The 19,650-nt window shown below is 38.3% G+C and overlaps 1 protein-coding gene across 3 annotated transcripts; it reads left to right on the top strand.

Annotated features, from left to right (window-relative positions):
• Positions 1 to 1,003: 1,003 nt before the first annotated feature.
• si:ch73-252i11.1 (uncharacterized protein LOC553517 homolog) lies at positions 1,004 to 14,286 on the top strand. Of its 3 annotated transcripts, XM_041977414.1 has the most exons (13): positions 1,007 to 1,374; positions 3,716 to 3,851; positions 3,991 to 4,702; positions 4,791 to 4,841; positions 4,930 to 5,056; positions 5,144 to 5,309; positions 6,404 to 6,524; positions 6,601 to 6,697; positions 6,940 to 7,012; positions 11,026 to 11,156; positions 11,368 to 11,519; positions 13,382 to 13,910; positions 13,974 to 14,286. In XM_041977414.1, the coding sequence occupies exons 1-13, from the start codon at positions 1,115 to 1,117 to the stop codon at positions 14,089 to 14,091; spliced, it is 2,673 nt and encodes an 890-aa protein (XP_041833348.1). In that variant the 5' UTR covers positions 1,007 to 1,114; the 3' UTR covers positions 14,092 to 14,286. The 3 variants fall into 3 exon arrangements, with proteins under 3 accessions (XP_041833347.1, XP_041833348.1, XP_041833345.1); XM_041977413.1 differs by having other exon boundaries at positions 1,004 to 1,374; positions 5,147 to 5,309; positions 13,382 to 14,286; XM_041977411.1 differs by having other exon boundaries at positions 1,009 to 1,374; positions 13,382 to 14,286.
• Positions 14,287 to 19,650: the final 5,364 nt, after the last annotated feature.

Below are 19,650 nucleotides of genomic sequence, written 5' to 3'. Positions count from 1 at the left end.
CTGAGGCTTTAGGTTAGATTTGTCTGCAAATATGGTGTGTTTAATGGCACAAAACAGGCGTAAATGTTTGCTCAGAGGGATGAGCCCTCAAGCTTCAAAGTTGCTGGTGACAACAGATGGTAGAATTGTAGAAAAAAAAAAATCACTACCAACATGTTTATGGTCTTCAGGGAGAGAGGGGGTGGGGAGACAGAAAGCACTGAAGGTGAGGAGAAATGTGCTGCAAGTAAATGAGAAAATGCAGATGAGTGACATTCAGGGAAGATACAAGACTGTGCAAAAGTCTTGGACCACCCCTCATATGCTGCCAGGAAAATGGGAAATATGTGCAAATATATAGACTTCTTTAAAGACATATTCAAGGTCTTACTCGGATGCTGCTCCAACAGGAGAATATTACAGGGGAATTTGGCACATTTTTAAAGGGACACTATCCACATGTTTAGCTGCATTGCTGGTTCCACAGAAGAATGGTCTTTCCGAATTATACATTGACTAATCAGGGGAGAAATTGACAAACGCAAATTTCCTTACTTTATTTTGTATTTACACATATATTTTTTTATTTAGATAGTTTAGAAAAATATTACATGTTGACACTTTCTGTTAGTTCAAAGGCTTGTCAAGCAAATAGTTAAATATCTTGGGAATATTTCATTAAAACTATCATTTTAGGATATAATTTTCTGCACTGCACATATTAGAATCTGGGAAAATATGTAAACAAGAAAAAAAAGAAAGTAGTGAAGGGACATGATCTTCAACACTGCTTTAAAAAGATTAAGGCTTATCTAAGAGTGTGATCAGGAATATTTCTGAAAAGTGCTGCTGGTGAGTAGAGTCCATCGTTGCTTTCACAAGTGTCAGCTAAAACTCTTTCAAGTTAAGGTAAAGAAACTCAGCTCACATCATCAAAGCCTGAAGTCATGCAACGCGATGTCGCCCCCAAGCGGAGAATGCAGTTATTGCAGAATCATCCCGGTAAATTAAGTTAGGTTTCGGTTTCCTCTCTGCAGAAATGATACCAAACATTTCCTCCTCCTTTAAACCGAGCAGCCCAGCGTTAGCAGCTGTTGTTTGAGGTGGAGGAGCGCGCAGAGACGGTCCAAAACCGATGGAGTCCGAAATATTTAAGTTCATCTGCGCCAATCAAGGAGCAGTTGATGCGGATGATTTAAAGTTCAATCTTTTCCCTGGCGATTCCACGAACCAGGCCATCTGTAACCAGAGAAAGTTTGCCATATTTTTCTCCAATGGACAGCAGAAAGTTTTGGCCAGGACCAATCTGAAGCTGTGCAGAATCAAAGGCTGTTTGGGAACATGCAGAGCGCTACACCTGTGTAAAAACTTCCTCTACACAGGATCCTGTCCGAGGTAAACATTTTATTGTGGTGGTTGGCCTGAGGGTTAGGGTTCTGAGATAGTTATATGGCTTTTTTATTGTTTTGAGAAGGTCGTTTAATCTCGGAAATAAAAGCTATCAGCGTTTTGTATTTTTATGTAAAATGATCAAGTAAAGCGCGATACTGTCATAGTATAATTTGACGTCAAAGTTTAATTTGATTAAGCTTCGATTCGGTGCATTCAGGCTCTGTTGGGAAAACCCAGGTTTTGTGAATTGCCAAGTTTCAGAGAAGCTAACTAGAAAATAATGCCCCTCCACACGCTAATGGAAGAATTTAAAGGGGTGCTGCGTATTCAGTTGCATTTAAAATTAAAATGAAGCTGTTATTATTAATTTGAAGCTTTTAGAAACATCTTCGGTTGATTGTCTTTAGATCAGAAAATTAGCTTACAAGGTAGGCCTAGTCATGCTCAAGCCGCCACGGTTAGCATAATTTGGCCTAGTTGGCATTAGGAGTCATTAGGTGGAGCCCATCCAAAGGCCAGAGAAGAAACACCTTATTTTCTAATGCGTTTTGTAATCATTAACCCATTACACTTGTTTTCTTTGTAAGTTATTTACACAAAAACAAGAGCGATACAGCCGTGAATGCCTTATGATTTCACAAAGTTACTTCCTGATGAGTTTATATAGAATAATAATAATAATAATAATAATAATGAGAAATAATAATAATAATGAGAAATAATAATAATAATGAAAGAATAATGCTCAACCTGACAGGTTGGTGGGGGCAATAGAAAGGAGAAAGTACACCTAAGAGAAAAAGAGGAAAAACCGGACACCCAGCAGCTACACCTATAAGGAAACTGAAAAAAACCTGCAGCATCTCCAGAATAACAAAGCTGACAGTCATAAAGAACAACAATAAAAGACACCCTGACTTTAAGGAAGTTATTTCCTTATTCAGAGTCACTGTCGTCACACGCACGTGATACGATTAGCCTGAGTGTGTGATGTCATTAAAATGTATGCGCAGTGTTAGCTGTCCCATTTTAACAAATATGACTGAAAATTTGCTTCAAATTGACCAAATTTATATGGAAATCAGAATTTGAAACTTTTTTCTGGTTGTTTTTATGAGCTTTTAAAAGATATAATAAATGCTTAATTTACAACACTTAACCTGAAATAACAAGTTAACACGTTTAGATTTGTCAGAATTATGAACTAACAATTTTTTCCCTTATTGACAGATTCTTCTCTTTTTTATGTCTATATGAAAATAGATTTCAATTAAAGATTGGACCTCTGCCAGGCCATTGTAATTTTTATTTTTCCTAAGACTGTGGGCATTATTTTTCAGTTAGGAATAATTTTGCCATTAAAGCTTCTATCTCCCCATAGTAAAGAATCCTTTAAAAAATTCCTGGTTCCAATTGGTGATCCGGATCACCCCCAAAATATAATTACATTGTCCTTTATTCTATTTCTGAGATTTCCTGAAAATTGAATGAAAATCCATCCCCACCTTTTTGAGTTATGTTGCTAACAGTCAGACCAACGCTACTAAATACATGAATTGGCTCATGCAAATTTTTCTCATTTGGTTAAGTTCATGAAAGAGATGACGTTTACTTCTAGAAACACCAAACTATGGCAGCTACATGAATGAAAAAGGTCTGCCAGAAATGCACCAAAAACTTACAGGTACACATGAAAGATATTGACAAAGCTGTGCTAAAAGTCTTATGTTTTCTTTAATAATGGATGTATCTGCCATAAATAACACCAAGTAACTCATTACGATACACAGATTATAATCAGATTCAATTTCAGATTGAAAGCTGCATATTAATCTGAGGGACAAGTGGGACACAGCAAGACCTGTATTTAAGATAATACCAGTACCGGTAATACTTTGCTCCTGTGATGGAAAAGTTCACCCTCAAGTCATGCTATTTATATTTGGTGTGAATAAATTGAATGTAAAACTCCTTCAAACCTTTTATAAACTGAAAATAATTAGTTACGAACAGGAAAATCTCTTTATACAAATTTTAACTATTAACTAATTGCTTATGTTTTATTATCTGATGATGTCATCCCAGTTGCATGTAACTTATTTCTACCACGCCCTAACTTTATGACAGAGGTACATTGTCCTCTGTTCTCTGTAATATCTGCCTTTCAGATTGTACAGCAACACTAACATTATATGTGGAAAAAACTCATATTTCTCAATAATGTGTCCATTCTAATTATAGAAATATCATTTGCAAAATAGTATCCCTAACTTTTTAATTTTTATTTTGAGAAACCACATTTGGTCACAGTCATGACTAAGCTCTGTGCACTTTTTGATAACAGAAGAGTCTGCAGCTTCTCCCATGATTTGTACACTGATCACAATCAAATGATGCTGAGGGAGCATGAACTGGAGAATCTGGACAGGACGGAGCTGTGCACGCTGCTGCTGCAGAACGACGTGACACTCCTGCCTTCTGTAAGTCTGACAACAAACACAGCATCATCCAGAGGAGATATTCACGTTTTAGTTTGCATTTCACACCAGCTTTTATACTCCCCTTGCATCACCTTTTAAATTCCCTAAGATTATGTTCATGCTTTTCCCCTTTTACCAGGTATGTCATGATTACAACAATGGTGACGGAGAGTTTGGAAGGTGTCAGAGTGGTGTTGGTTGCGAGAGGCTCCATATCTGTGAGAACTACCTGAACCACGACTGCAGCTGCTGGAAGAACCATGATTTTTATGCTGTCCAGATATTAAAAAACCTGCATGATAAAGGTGTCCCTGAGACCCTCATTCGCTCGTTGAGGTCTGTTTGCGCAAATAAAAGAGCGTTGAAGTTAGTTTGCAATGGGCGCGGTAGAGGCCAAAGAGGCGGCCACTCCGCTGCTGCCAACAGTGCAAACGGTGAATATGGTCTGAATTCGCAACAGACACAGTGGTACAGAGGGAGAGGAAGAGGAAGAGGGAGAGGGAGAGGTGGAAACGGGGGCTACAGAGGCAGCAGGGGCAACAGAGGAAATGGAGGAAACATGGGCGGTCCTGTCCAGCAGCCAGAAGACCTCTGCATGGACATTGATGGCTTAGATCTGTATACCAGCGATGGATTGAGTCAGGACGACCATCAACGCATGTACTCTTCCAGCAGTGATGTATCTGTTTGCGCCAGTGATGTTGCGAGCAATGACGGTGATCGAGACAAGCGACGGAGACGAAGTCGGAGTCGAACCCCAGCAGGTGTTCGAGGGAGAGGCGGCAACAGGGGCAACAATCACCAGCTCGGGGGAGCCAGATTCATCGGCGACATCGCTGCTGCTGTCAGAGGTAAGCTGTAAAATCTGTTAGGAGAGGATAAAACTGGGGGATTGTGTAAAAGAACTTGTTTCATGTTGTACTTTTACTTTGCTTCTAGATAAAACAGAGATTTGCATGTTCTTCATCAAAGGATATTGTAAACACGAGGGTGAGCAATTATAATTCTTATTGAATCTACTTTCTAGTCGTCAGATGTCATAAAGATAATTCAGTTTTGACTGATATTATGTTTTCAGAGCGATGTATTAAAGCTCATGATAAGATGCCGTACAGATGGATGGTCCAGGAAGGCGATAAGTGGACCAACTTGCCGAAAAATGAGACGATTGAGAAAGACTATTGTGATCCTAACAACGCATACAGGTACTTCACTGACATCCTGGTGTTGGAGCACTTTTATGGCGTAACCTAATGAATTCAATTAACAGTTTCTCGTATCATCTTGTTTAGTAGCAGCAGCCCTCCGGTGCATTTTGACACGATGACCCAGGGACAGAATAAAGTACGACGACTCTCTACTATAAACTCTTTGGTTAAGCCGGACTTCATCCACACCACTGAATGGCTTTGGTACTGGCAGGATGAGTTTGGGAAGTGGAACCTGTATGCTTCAGACGTTAGTAACCACAGTCTTTATGATAATTAACATGTTTCTGTTGTACCGATGCATTTGAAAATACCCACAATGTCCATCTCTGAAATATTAGCTTCTAATATTCAGGCCTCAAAAAGGATAGAAAGCCTCTCATAAACATACATGATTGTCCCACCATTTCCACCCTGGTGGTATTGTAGTTCTCCAAGGCAAATATTTGTTGACCATTTTGATGCAACCATAGTTTGAAGTCTTGTAGCAATACATGCTAACAAAAAGTGGAGTGGAAAAAATGGCTCTGGCAGCTGAGAGTTTCACTAAGAATATTCATAGTGACAGGATGCCTCAGTGAGGAAAGCAAGTGGAGCTGATGTGGGCTAAAAATGGCTGCTGTGCCACAGTTTCAGTGACATTTTGGAGACTTGCCATGAGCCTAAATGCTGCCAATAATGACCATGGTATTTAAATACTACTCATGATAAGAAGGAGGTGAGGCTGCTGGAGTGCTCCATCCCACTCTACACCTCCCACTTAATGTCTAGTTAACTCTTGTTGAACTGACAACTACAGGAGTTTAGCTAACACTGGAACATCCGGATCTGTTTAATGTTAATCTATTTTATGCTGTATTCGTACCTCAGCTGCTAAACATACAGCACACAGATTAAAAAATAAATCTTGAATGGCTCTACATTCATACTGGATACAGTGAAGTGGCCTTCCGGCCTGTTCACTGAACCCAGGCATCTCTGAGGAGATGTTATGCGATAGTGGGCAAATTATCTGAATTTGGCACGCTGATGTTGAACTGTTTGGTTTAATAGTAAGGCTCTCTGATGGCCTCAAAAGATTAACTAACAACTTTTATTTTAATATTAAAACTAATCTTGCACCAAAATCTGATTAGGTGAATTACTCCATATGTACAATGTTTGCTCTAGTTTTAAATAGTCTTAAATGTTATTTAATTAAAAAAATTAATCAAGATTTTTTTGTTTAATTCTTTTAAAATTGTGAAATCCACATCAAAAAGTTAGTATTTTTTATTATTATTCTAAAAGTGTCCCAGATAGTTTGTCCACCCATTAAACAGACACACTGGTGTTGTGTTGCAGAACGGTGGGCACAAACCGGCAGACATCAACAGCACGAAGCTGGAGCAGATGTTTCTGGACAATGACAAAGATGTGGTGGAGTTCATCGCTGGCTTGCAGTCGTATTCACTCAGTTTCCAGGGTAAGTTGCCTGCCTTCAAAGCCATGGTGAAAAAAGCAGAATTGTTTTGTTTTAAATTGCATTATTTTCCTCTCAGACATGATCCAAACAAACAAGAAGTACGGGACTAAAAGGGTTGTGTGTCGACGTCCTCGCTTTGTCTCTGCTGCTGATGTTAGAGAAGCAAAAGTGAGGTGAGAATTCTAAAATACTTCAAATTAGCAAAATATTAAAGACCCCTGTAGTATTTTCACACTTTATTTACCAGTTTATAGTGTAGCCACAAAAATTGAGGTGACTTGACCTCCTTGGCTTACTTTTTATTTATTTTTTCTCATAAATTATTAAATCAATATCTTCTTCTTCTTTTTTTTTTTTGAGGAAAAAAAACTAATCAAGTATTTTAAAATTATTCCCAACCCTTTTCTCCCTGCAGAAAGCCTCAACTAAATTCCACTGTTCTGCCAGACAACTGGGACAAGACACAGATTCCTCAAACAGGATTCTCGGTATTATAAGTGCACCGCATCTTAAATATCAGTCCCAATTCCTCCTCTTAATCCTAAAGCTCTATTTTGCCTTGTGTCACTTTAATTGTGGATCCTTTTCTTTTGGGGATATAGGAAAAGTGGTCACTTAGTGTATTAAAGGTCGATATCAGTCGAGTTAAACTCCCTACCTCACACTACAACCTTATGACATCCACAGAACACACCTGGACAGACACTGACTCAGTCTACTTGCACAATTAGCCAATCAGGTGTTTCTAAACATCTGCTTGTTAACATGAAGACAAGACCACTCACTGTTCTCACCATTATATTTATGGAGTTCATCCTGTTTATTACTGGACTTTGTTCAGGGTTTTTCTCGAGTATGTAATCTGGTGTTTTACCATTATTAGTGCTTATTTGCAATATATTTGCTTTCCCATTTGTGCTAAAGGGTTTAGGCTTGTTGATGATTGTAGCCTTTATTTACATTGTATTATTATGTTGTTTCTGTTTGTTTATATCCATTATGGCATGTGTTTAATTGGCCCTTTGTATAACATTTTTCCCTTGATTGTAACCACAGATTTACACATTCATATTCCTTCATTAGGCCTTTTTAATAATTTATGCATATGTGACTCGTACGTGTCTGCCAGTTAGAAAGCTACGCTGTCAATTGAAATATGCAGTGGGTCTGTCTCTACTGAGAAAATCAGAGCGATTCTAGACAGAGTATTTGCCTATTCAAATTGTTAAGTCAAGAAGGCATGCGAACAGGGAATGCGTTTTTAATGATTTTCCATGAAGAAACACCAGCGAACACCCTGGATTTGTGCGATCGGCTGGGCAAAATTGCCCAGGAAGCGGTTATGCAATGCTGACTTTTTACAGCCATGGACCTACGTTGCCTCCTATTTCTCTTGACTCCACCATCCACGTCTTTAGTGACAGTACACAGACAAACAGAGACTATGTCAGCACTGCCAAGAACATTTCAATTCACTGCTTAGCTTTCTAACCGACTGACGCAATTACGAGCATGCACAAATGACGTATGCATAAATGACTAAAATCACCCACTGAAAATACTGCTCTGCTTCCACAGCAATAAAAAAATGACATAAAGAGAAATGTGTTGGACTGGTTTTATATTTTTCATCCGTTCCGACCAGACAACCTGTGGAGATTACACATTTACAGAACAGTATCAAATCAAATTTATTTATAGAGCACTTTTCATGCACAAAAGCAACACAAAGTTCACATAATAAAAACTTTTGCATATAAAAAAAAAATTTAAAAGCCTTCACACACCAAAGTATAACAAAAAGTTAAAACACACTTCATAGTAGTTCACACAAAAGCGCACACCAACTCACACACAGTGTATGTACACTCCCCCCACCCACCCATACCCCGTTCTGTACGAACATGAACTCCATCCTTAGTTACTGTCACTTAAGTAAGCATAAAAATAATAATAAAATGAGAACATCTGGCTTGACGCTGCTGTAAGGAAATGATATCTTGGGGATCCAGTCACACCTGAAGCCAGCCCACCCATGACAACAGAGGGTGCCACCACAGGAACCACCCAGGTCAGGGCAGGCCGGGGTCCACACCACAGCCACAGGGCTGCAGTGCAGGTCCCCCAGCCACCCAAAAAAGGGCAGTCACCATGGCTACCGGTGTGGAGGATCCCCAGGAGGAAAACACTGGAGTTAAAAAGTAAAAACAAGTTTAAATAAAAATATAGATAAAAGATTTCAGGAAAATGATAAAATAAAGGAGTTTATCAAAACTGTGTACTTGGGTAAAAATAAAACAATAAAATGGAAAGCCACATTAACCCATAAGAGCCCGACATAACATATTTGTCACATACAGATTCTGAGACATTTTGCTTCAATTTATGGTATAAACTTTGCTCAAAATCCTGTTGAACACAATCTGATACTCATCCTCTGTCCCCTAATAGATACTCAGAAGCAGAAAACCACATTATAACATTTTTAATATATCACATGGTAATAAATGGTAGATACCCCCCACCAAAAAAAGTACATTTTTTTTGTTACATTTTGTTAAAGGACCCAATAAAGACCTCATATTTAAAAAATATTAATTTTCTTACCATTTTTTCATGGGTCGGGCCTAAATGGGTTATTAGGTGGTATTTAAAATAATAGAAAAAAATATGATTAAATAAGTAAAAATCTATACAAAATTAAATAAAATTCAGCTATAAGCTAAACTAAAAAGAAAGGCCTTGAGCCTATTTTTAAAAAACATCAACAGTCTCTGTAGACCTGAGGTTCTCTGGCAGGCTGTTCTACAGTTGAGGCCTGTAGTGGTAGAACAAGGCCTCACCATAAGTCTTGGTTCTGACTCTGGGAACAACTAAGAGGCCAGTACCAGAGGATCACAGGGTCCGTAAGGGTTCATAATCTAAAAGCAGGTCCGATAAATGAGAAGGTCCAAAACCATTAAAACATTTATAAACAACTAAAATAACCTTAAAATCAATCCTGAAACACATGGGGAGCCAATGTGTTTCCGCCCTCTGGTCCTCGTTAGAACTCATGCTGCTGAGTTCTGAAAGAATTGCAGGTTAGAAATACTTTTTGGGTAGAACAGTGATATAATCTACTAGAAATAAAAGCATGCATCAGCACCTCAGTGCTGGCAAGGGAGAGAAAAGGGCGAACTCTGGTGATGTTTTTAAGATGGTAAAATCCTGTCTTTGTGACATTTCTAATGTGTGGAATAAAATCCAGTTCAGGGTCAAAAAGGACACCCAGATTTCTCACACACTTAGAGTATTTAAAGTTTTGTAATTTTGGTAAAATGATCTCTCCCTTATCTTTAGGACCGATAATTAAATTTCAGTTTTGTCCTGATTGCGCTGTGAGAGGTTATCTGCTATCCATGACTTAATATCTAAAATTCAGTTTAAAAGGGTGTTAATAGGCTCCAGGTCATCAGGAGACACGGCAATGTAAAGCTGCGTATCATCAGCATAGCTGTGAAAATCAAAGCCGTGTCTCCTGATGACATCTCCAAGTGGCAACATGTACAAAGAAGTGGGCCTAGAATTGATCCTTGGGGAACGCCACCTTGGATTTTATGGATCTTTGAGAAGCATGTATCCATACTTGCATAAAACTATCAATCTGTGAGATAGGAGTAAAACAATTTAAAAACAGTACCTGAGAGGCCCATCAGACTTCTGAGTCTGTCTAATAAAATCTGGTGATCTACTGTATCAAAGGCGGCGCTTAGATCCAGTAGAACCAGAACTGAAAGTTTCCGTGCGTCGAAGTTACACCTGAGGTCATTAGCGATATTTAAAAGGGCCGTCTCGGTACTATGGTTCCTCCTAAACCCAGATAGATATTTTTCCAAGATATTGTTTTTATCCAAAAAGTCATTTAACTGAATAAAAACAACTTTTTCTATGATTTTACTTAAAAATGGTAGGTTGAATGCAGGTCTTTACAGTACAGAGGAGGCAACGTATTCATCACTAAGGTCACACATTGGTCCTTAAACTGACACTTCTTTTATACTTAGCATTCCAGATGGTTCCACAAACCAAAAGGCTAGAATAAAATAGATTAAGAGTTATTTACAGATTAATACTAAACAGTGTAAGTTGAGTCTCAATACAAACTTAATTGAGCACAGAACTTCGCTCTGGTATAGTTTCTAATGTTTAATGTACAAAAGTGTGTTCAGGATCAAACCTTCACTCTTTGGAAAGGCCTAGTTTAGTAGAAATGTCCACTCTACAGTATGTTGTTTTTAGGTTGACCGCCTCGTCCAGGTTAGAGGTCATCTGATGTCGCCTGCTAGCATTTCATATTTAGTTAGAATATCATAGTTGATATGGATCCATTTATGCATCTGTTTAGATGTGGACTGAGTGACAAAGTTTTCACATCACCTCAAAAAAATATCTTAATTTTTCTGATCCCTCCAAGTGACTTATGATTGTGACTGATGTTTCATGTTTCTGTCTTTTCCAGAAAGTCTCAGTGAAACGGACTTCAGATGAGTTCAAGGCAATTGAAGCTCTCTTCCGTACAACCATGAGAGGCTTTGACATTATCAGTCTTGAGAGGATTCAGAACAAAGCTCTCTGGGAAGTCTTTCAGTGGTATGAATGTGATTTCAGTTTCCAAACCAAACACAGGAAAATGTTAGATATAAAAATCAAGATAACACATTAAAGGCTTATGAAAATAAGTTTGTTTTTCTGAGATGCAAACTCATCATTTTCATATCTTTTAGTCAAGCAATGACTTTTAAATTTTTTCTTTGAACATGACTAATACATAAGATTAATTTGAGATATGGATCTCTTAAAGGCAGAAAAATGTGATGAAGAACAACAACGGTGGGTGCGATGTGATGGAAAAGCAACTTTTTCATGGCACAAGGTCTAAATTTGTGGACACCATCTGCCTTAACAACTTCGACTGGAGGATCTGTGGGGTTAATGGAACGGCTTTTGGCAAAGGTAAGCTAAAGAAATGTTTGTTACCAGTGCTTTATGCTTTGTCAATGGCAAGTGAGTTGAATGAAGTTGTACATAAACTAAACTTAAAAATCACAGTGATTAATCCGATTCAAACAGTAAACCAAAAAGCATCATGGGATATCTTTTCTATCTGAGAAACTAGTTGCATTCTTTTACATCCTAAATAATAATTCAACGAATTGATTATTTTATGAAAATGAATCAACAACTGTTTTAAAAAGTTGTTTTTTTTTTCAATAAATTTTAACAGATTTTCAAGACAAAAATGCTGTTTTATTTACATTTTACTGAAGTGCCAAGATCAGTCGAGTTCTCCACCACTTCTAAGTGTAAAATGTCCCCAGATATTTTTGTAATTTTAATTATTCCATCGAGCTGTTTTTCTAAACAAATTGAAAATGCACATAATAAACAGCTGGATGGAAACACCACTATAGGCTATGTGTAAAAGATGGACATTACCACTGTGGTGACTTAACCCGTAGCAACCTTGCGTTTGTCTTCTAGCCATCATCTTAGACATTTAGATCCAGAAATGAATTGAGATGGATCTAAATGAAAACCCATAAAGCTTTTTTTAGACATGCTTTTCAAACTGGAACTGTGTCACAGATTACTTACATGTGTAAAAGTACAGAGACTGTATTGGAGGTTGAGGCATTGATGTAGGGCGGAGACACTTCTGTTTGGCATGCATGAATTACTAAAGATGAACAGGAGCAGGGTAATGAGAATGTCTTTATTTTCTTTCCACTGTATGGAAATTGTGTTGAAAACACTGTGTTTCCACTGAGTCGTGCTACTTTCCATGACCTAAAGTGACCCCTTGACTTAATGGAGCATATCTGTAGAGCCTTTATGTAACTTAAACAACTGAATTTAGTATCAGTGTAACCCCTATACTGTTGGCATTAACAGAAATGTTTTTAGTAGCAGTCTTCATATATTTCTGTTTTCATTTTAATGTGATGTTATGTGCAGATTTCTCTCTAAGCCAGCCTCTAGTGGCTTCTCAGAGAATACCAGCATTGTGTGCTTTTAAATGGCTTCATTTTTCAGTTCTGGAGGATTTTGGTTGGTAACAATATTTTAAGGGGTAGGACACGATTTAAAAAAATGAATCTTATTAATTAGGGGCTTTGTAATGAATTAATCTTGATTATTCACATTTTAATTGCATAACAATATTTTTCCCCAAAAAACATTTTTTAATTTAAATGGATTTTAGTGGATAACTGTATCAAATAAAAGACACAGACATTAACATTGTAAACTCAAGCTTTAGTAATGACTTGAAAAATGCATTCAACTGCATTTCAATTAAAAACTGTAGAAAAAGAAATAGAAAATATCCCAGACAAAAACTGAACAGACCTAAAGTTAAAGTGCCAGTAAAGCGCCAGTACTTTTATTGTTCACTGATGAGTCTACAACATGTTACAGTACTTTTAACTTTTAAAATGTTTTTGTCCACACTTCATTCATAGGCATTAATATATAGCGGTGAGTAGGGCGGGATCAGCCAGTGTCAGCTTTGTGCGTTTCATTTTCTGTCCTCACTAGTAGAGGTGAACATCTGCCACTGACTACAGGATGAGGGAGCTTTTGGGTGGGGGAGGGGCCTGCAGCAGCACCCACAACGCTTTGTAAACTATACGTGCTTTCACGTCAGTCTCCAAAAGACCCCAGTAACACCAGAAAAACTCTCTAGATTTGTTCATTTTTTAATGCATTCTTTCTTTTGTAATTAATGGTAATTAACGTGTTAAAGTCCAACCCCTAAATATTATACCGAATAAAAGTGTCCTCTTACTATTACCTCTTTCTGTTTCCAACTCCAGGTAGTTACTTTGCCCGGGATGCCAAATACTCCCACAGTTACACAGATGGCTCTGATGTCAACACCATGTTCATCTCACGGGTGCTGGTTGGAAGCTACACCAAAGGGGACTCTGAATACCGCCGGCCTCCTTCCAAGGATGGAGGAGACATAAACTTCTATGACAGCTGCGTGAACGATGACATAAACCCTTCCATATTTGTTATTTTTGAGAAGCACCAGATCTATCCTGAGTACCTGCTGCAGTACAGAACCACACACCCACTTGTTGACATCGTCAGTGGTGCATCAGCACCAACACAGACAACAATAGTGGCACCTAAGCCAATACTGAAACCAGCGCCGGCACCGAAACCAGCTCCGTCAGTGCATCAAAGCAGTACAACCTCAGTCCAACCAAGCGTGACACCTTACAAGCACAGCTCATCTTTGTACCAAACAAGCACATCATCGTACCTATCCGGCACATCATCGTATCGAGCCAGTACACCGTCATTTCAACCAAGCACATCATCATACCTATCCAACACATCATCATATCGAACCAGTACATCAGCGCATCAACCGAGCACATCATCGTACCTATCCAACACATCATCATACCAACCCAGCACAGCCACAAGCTTGCAACAAAACTACTTATCATCCCAAACCACCCAATCTTACTCATCACCAAAGCCAAAAAAATCTGATTCCTGCGTCATATCTTAATAACAAAGCAGGAATAAAGGTTGGTGGTGTTAATGTCTGAACAAACTTAAAAATATCACAAAAAATTAATGATACCATTAATAAAAGCAGATTTGTAGAAAAATAAGTAATTGTGTTGGCCAGTGATAAGGGGTGGTAACTCCTCCATCAGGAGGGATTAAACCATCTTGGGTGCAGTTTATAGGAATTACAAAACAAAACAGATTTTCAAGACACATACTTTAGTAATGTCACTTGATTCACAACATGTTTCTATTGCTTTCTGTCTACCTAACCTCAACTTTCCCACCTATAACCATATACTTATTTAGGATGTCTTCTCTGTTTTCATTTTAAAAAATTTCCAATAGAAGTTAATGCTAAAAGCATTAGGTGACTCTGGGGGTGTTGACTCATATAGTCTTATATATCACATATTTCTGATAGATCATCCCCCTACCCACCCACACAACTGAACTTTTGGGCCTTGAATGTATGTGAGTTGATATACAATATGTACATAAAGGGGCAGAAGCACAGCTAAATGTGACGCACTACATACTAATGCTGTTGTCACTTCTGAGTCCACGTCGGCATGCTTTTTAAATACATGCAATAACGTGTGAAAGGGTGCAACGGAATATCGAGTCTTTAAAGCAGCATCTCTGCTTGGAAAAGTCTCGTAACTCATCGGGTAACCATGATGGTCGGTGTGTCAGCTTAGGCAACGAATAATGAATAACTAGTTTGGTTGAGACGCCACATAGACATTATGTTGGCACCCAGCCAATCATGGCTTACCATTTTCCACGACATCCGTAATGTCATTGTGGAAGAAGTACGAGAAATGTACTTACGAAATCTTAAAAACAAAAAAGAAACAAAAAAACAACAACAGCGCTAACAAACGTGTATTACACCGGCTGCTGTGTTCAGAAATGCCTGAGCTCTCTCTGGAGTGCCATCAGGTCTCGAACAGACGATTACATGCTACTTTACGTCACCGTTTTGTGAACTAAATAGTAGTTTGTGCTCTTTTTAGTTACCACATTTCGGATATTACAATACAACGTGAAGAAGCCAAACGGTGCGCCAAATGCAGCGTTGATTTGTGATAAACTACGGAGAAATACTCATTTTGTCACACTCTACTGGTCAGTAGAGGGCAACAAATTACTAATGGTTATTCAAATAAAAAGTCATAAATCAGCAAACATAAATAAGGCTTTCTTATGTGTTTGATAGATGATTTGCTTTGAATAAAATTTTGGATGTTGCATAATTGTTCAAATTACTACAACTTATTTCGTGCTTGTATCCTCAGAGCGAGGTTCATATTAATTGTCTAATTTTTAAGTACACATTATTTGAGGGTTGTTTTTTTTTTGTTTTGTTTTTTTTTCTTTTTCTTTTGCTCTTTGCGATACAGTTCTGTCTTTTTGTGTACGTCTCAGAAGTGAAATGAAAAAGCAACCAGCAGTCAGGTCAAGCCTCTTAGTGAAATGAGAGGAAGACGTTAAGAAATGATCAATGTCAGTTCTTCCTCTAATACAAGATGTTAGTCTTGCAGATGACCCCCAACCTCTCAACAAACACCTCTCGCTGTGGCTTTATCAAATGGTAATAATAGATATAATGGCCACTAAACTTCTATCCCAGTGTCTAAGTTTAGTACGAATATTTAAACTCTCGACTCTGGAGCTGAACTCATTTCTGTGGACTTAACTGCTTTTAGTTCCTTGTTTTAGATTTGCTGCCAACTTTTACCAAGTTTGTTTATAAAGCCATGTGGACACAGAAATATGTTCAGGATTTTAATTTTTGTTGGCCTTGTGTGGACAGTTTGCTGATGTTTGCTTCATGATGATTAAGTAGACCAGATCTAAAAATAATTGACTTCAAAGTTTGATTTTAGACCTATACAGAAGGGAAATTGGACCATAAATGCCCAGAAGTTCTGCCATTTAGATGGCTAATGAATTTATATGTTCTTTAAAGCTTCAATATATGCACATATGCCTTAAAGAGAAACGCATGCACAATCAGGGATTTATAATGAGTCGAGCCTCTGATGGTACAGAGCTCATTGTACCATTTTGTTTGGTGCGCATATATTGTGTTCTGATTTGATACAAACTTTTCAAAATCTGCTGTTGATCATGTTTTTAATGGACCCTATCTTGTGTGTTCAAAATAAAGTTTCACTATTTGAGCTTGGGTTTGTATTCATTACAACAAATCTCGGGGCTTCTGTGGGCTAAACTGTCAAACCCAGCGGCAAGGAAAGGGCTGGGTATCCTCAGATTGCCTGCGTCTGGGCATAAAAGTCGCACTTAGACCATGTAGACAACCTCGGACTTCCAGCAAAGGCAAGGGTTAATCATCTATGCCTCTGAAAGAGGATGAGACTTTCCAAAGAAGAAGTTGGCAGAAGTTGTTGTGATGATGGAACAGAAGAAACGGTGATGAAAAATAAGAAGAATGTAAAATCGTAGGTTCTCCAGCTACACGGAGCCATCAGTCAGAAGGACCTGTTTCATTAACAGACCTGAGGGTCCAACAGTATAGCGTGCTGAGATGAGACATTCACTAACAATCCACAAGTTCCTGACTGACAATCACTAGTTTGGAAAATACATGTTTTTAGAAGCTCCAGTACTGATGTCTGTTTTAGGGTAGATAGAATTATTATATGTTATCATCTAGAGAATTTATTTCCTTTTATCATATGCATATAAAAAAGGCACACAGTTCCCACCATACCTCATATTGCTGAGGGACAATTCCCTGAGTGAAAATAGATTTGGCTCTCATTTCCACTGCATCCATTTATCTGCATCCCCAGCTTCATTATGGCTGTGCAAACCATTAAGATGGAGTTGTCCTATGGGAAATGCAGCTGTGCCCTGCAGGATGCAACAGCCCACCCGATGGCAGTAAATATGCAATGACATTAACCAGCTTAAGCTGCCACTTCCTGTCTGATGTGTGCTCATGGTGGCTGCTGTGTCTTGGACTGAGTAGATTTTCCAGGGCAAGCTGGCACAAGCATACAAGCCTCAGCATATTGGAAAATCTGTACTGCTTAACCTTATGAATTAAATATGAATCCCTTTGTTTTTATGTCTGCCTCCTGGTGTTGGAGATGGTTATATATCCGCTGAGTCATTGTGGCTTAGGTCCAGCAGATGGAGGGACAGCAAAGTGGCAAATGACCCCAGGAGGGACTGGGGAGGAAGTGAGTCAGTCTTTAATGTGGCAGGTAACAGCTGTGGTCAGCAGATCCACTGTATGGACTCCCTCAATAAATCAATGAAGCATCTGTTGATGAACTGCTATTATGGTTTTATGCAGAGCCTCCAGAGCTCACAGTGTTATATAGATGAGGCTTGCAAACCGTGCTCCACGGTGAACTCCATGAACTCCATGATGACATGTTGCTTACTTTTTTCCAAATGTATCTGAAGTGTATACCACTTTCATATATGCTCAACAACGCATGCTGGCTCAATTTAGCACTTTTAGCTATTTTTATTGAACCCTTAGCAGCTGCCATAAGACAAAATAAAGAAATGAAAGAAATCCATTTTAAAAATATGGAAAATAAGATAAGTCTTTATGCTGATGATGTATTACTTTTCCTCCAGATCTCATCAACATCTGGGCCCCAAACAATCACTCGCATTCAAAAATTCTCATCAATATCTGACTGCTCTATTAACTGGTCTGAGACTATAGTTATGTCCACTAACAGCAACTTACAAAAAAATATACAATGCTACAATAGTCTGAAAAATTTAGTTGGTTGGCAACTGCTGGTCTTGGCCTGCTGGGGCCTTCCTCTGCCACCATATATATATATATATATATATAGAGAGAGAGAGAGAGAGAGAGAGAGAGAGAGAGAGAAAAAGAGAGAGATTCTATTAGTTCTTCCACCACATCTATTTATTTTGTTGTTCTATATTAGTAAAAATATCTTGCCCTCAGGGAGGAAGACAGGAAGCAAATGGGACAATAGCAAGTATAGTCTTAATGTAATCTGGAGAAACCTGCCTCACTGCAGTGATGCCACTGCTGTGAGAAAGACTATGGCCCTCTGAGGCTATATCACCACTTTGCATTGTGAAGCTGTTGCTGTAACTGGATGACAGTTGTATTACATGTTGGGGATGCTGCCTCTGTCTCTATTCTTGTCATTTTTCTTGCACACAGACCAATGTAACGGCTGTTTCACCGAAACAACATGGAAACAGGGCAATAGATCAACCATTTAAGGGTTAAAACAAAGGCCTAATACTGCTAATAATCAACAAAACTATACACATATGAAAGTTTATTCATGTATGTGTTTGTAAGTAATAATGTTCATGCTGATGAGGGTTTCTGATGCAGTGCAATATGAGAGGTAGAATTAATTATCTGCTATGTTTGCAGCATCTGGGATGTTTTTATCCAGAGGGCTGGACCAGCTCTTCTCATTAATGAGTAATTAGCTCAAACACAGTCTTGGGATTTGTACATTCATTCACATGAATTTCATAAAAGTTTTCCTCATCCAGCTTTGTGCATGTAAAGTCTTTATCTGCAGCACTGACTAGAGAAAGCAGTGTTGTAATTAGGCTCATTATGTAATTGCTGTAACGCAGACATTCTGCCAGATGAACTTTGAAGCTATGACTGAAAACTTTAAACATGACATATGAGGCTCAGTGGTGTCATGGCTGTGGATTAAAACAGGCCAGCGATGATGTTACACTGTGTTACATCAGTGTTAGTTGTGGGTCTACTTCTCCTCCTGAGCACCATCACCAAATATTTACCTCTGCTGATATCAGCATGACAGATCTCACAACCATTTCACTTTTCACTGTTGTTTTTTCAGTTTCTTGGCAATGGAAATAAAAAAATCTCATGTTGGTCCAGAGCCTTTTTTGGAGGAGGGGGGGGGGGTAAGCTATAGCCACAGGTTACACTGATTAATAAATGTGCTAATTAACACATTCAACATCTATGGAGCAACAATAACATCTATGTGGTGTTAAGTTTCGAGTATAACCATCACTTTCCTTTTAGCTTTGCTTTGGCCTCCACCTGGGTCTTTAGAGGAATCATTGCTTTCAGTCTTTACTTTTAAAAATCCACTGGCACATAATTGTCCCTGTGAAAGCAAGTCTGCCACCCTTGTCTCAAAGGAAGCAGCTTTGAGTGTTATTTTATTGCAGAACTTTAACATTGAAAGTTTTTTTTATCGCAATTAATGACAAGAGTACAACAATGAAAATGTCTGCAAAAATTCTCCCCAGACAACTCAAAACATTTTCAAATCAGACAAACTGCATTTGGATTGTTGTTTCTTTTATACACAACACAAGATGAAGACCTGCTCAGAATGTCAGAATCAGAAATTTTTATTGTAAATTAAAAGGAAAGAAAACTTCCAAACTTGGAAAAAAGAAACAAATCAAACAACTTTTTGTATTTATTTGAACCATATAGTTTTAAATCTGTTGGATTGCATTCACTTGCACTTGAATTTAACTTCCTTGTTCACTTCTTATATAAATAGTTCAAATATTT

The sequence above is a fragment of the Melanotaenia boesemani genome, chromosome 23 (assembly GCF_017639745.1).
Source record: "Melanotaenia boesemani isolate fMelBoe1 chromosome 23, fMelBoe1.pri, whole genome shotgun sequence".
NCBI classification, from domain to species: Eukaryota; Metazoa; Chordata; class Actinopteri; order Atheriniformes; family Melanotaeniidae; genus Melanotaenia; species Melanotaenia boesemani.
The sequence above is the reverse complement of the archived record's forward strand: the minus strand, read 5'-3'. Positions and strand labels throughout refer to the sequence as shown.

What these genes read in the sequence shown, in the direction of transcription:
- si:ch73-252i11.1 (XM_041977411.1), top strand. Translation starts at nt 1,115, where the DNA reads ATGGAGTCCGAAATATTTAAGTTCATCTGCGCCAATCAAGGAGCAGTT. An exon ending in AGGATATTGTAAACACGAGG is followed by an intron (nt 4,842 to 4,929) that starts GTGAGCAATTAT and finishes TTATGTTTTCAG; the next exon opens with AGCGATGTATTAAAGCTCAT. An exon ending in TGGAACGGCTTTTGGCAAAG is followed by an intron (nt 11,520 to 13,381) that starts GTAAGCTAAAGA and finishes TTCCAACTCCAG; the next exon opens with GTAGTTACTTTGCCCGGGAT.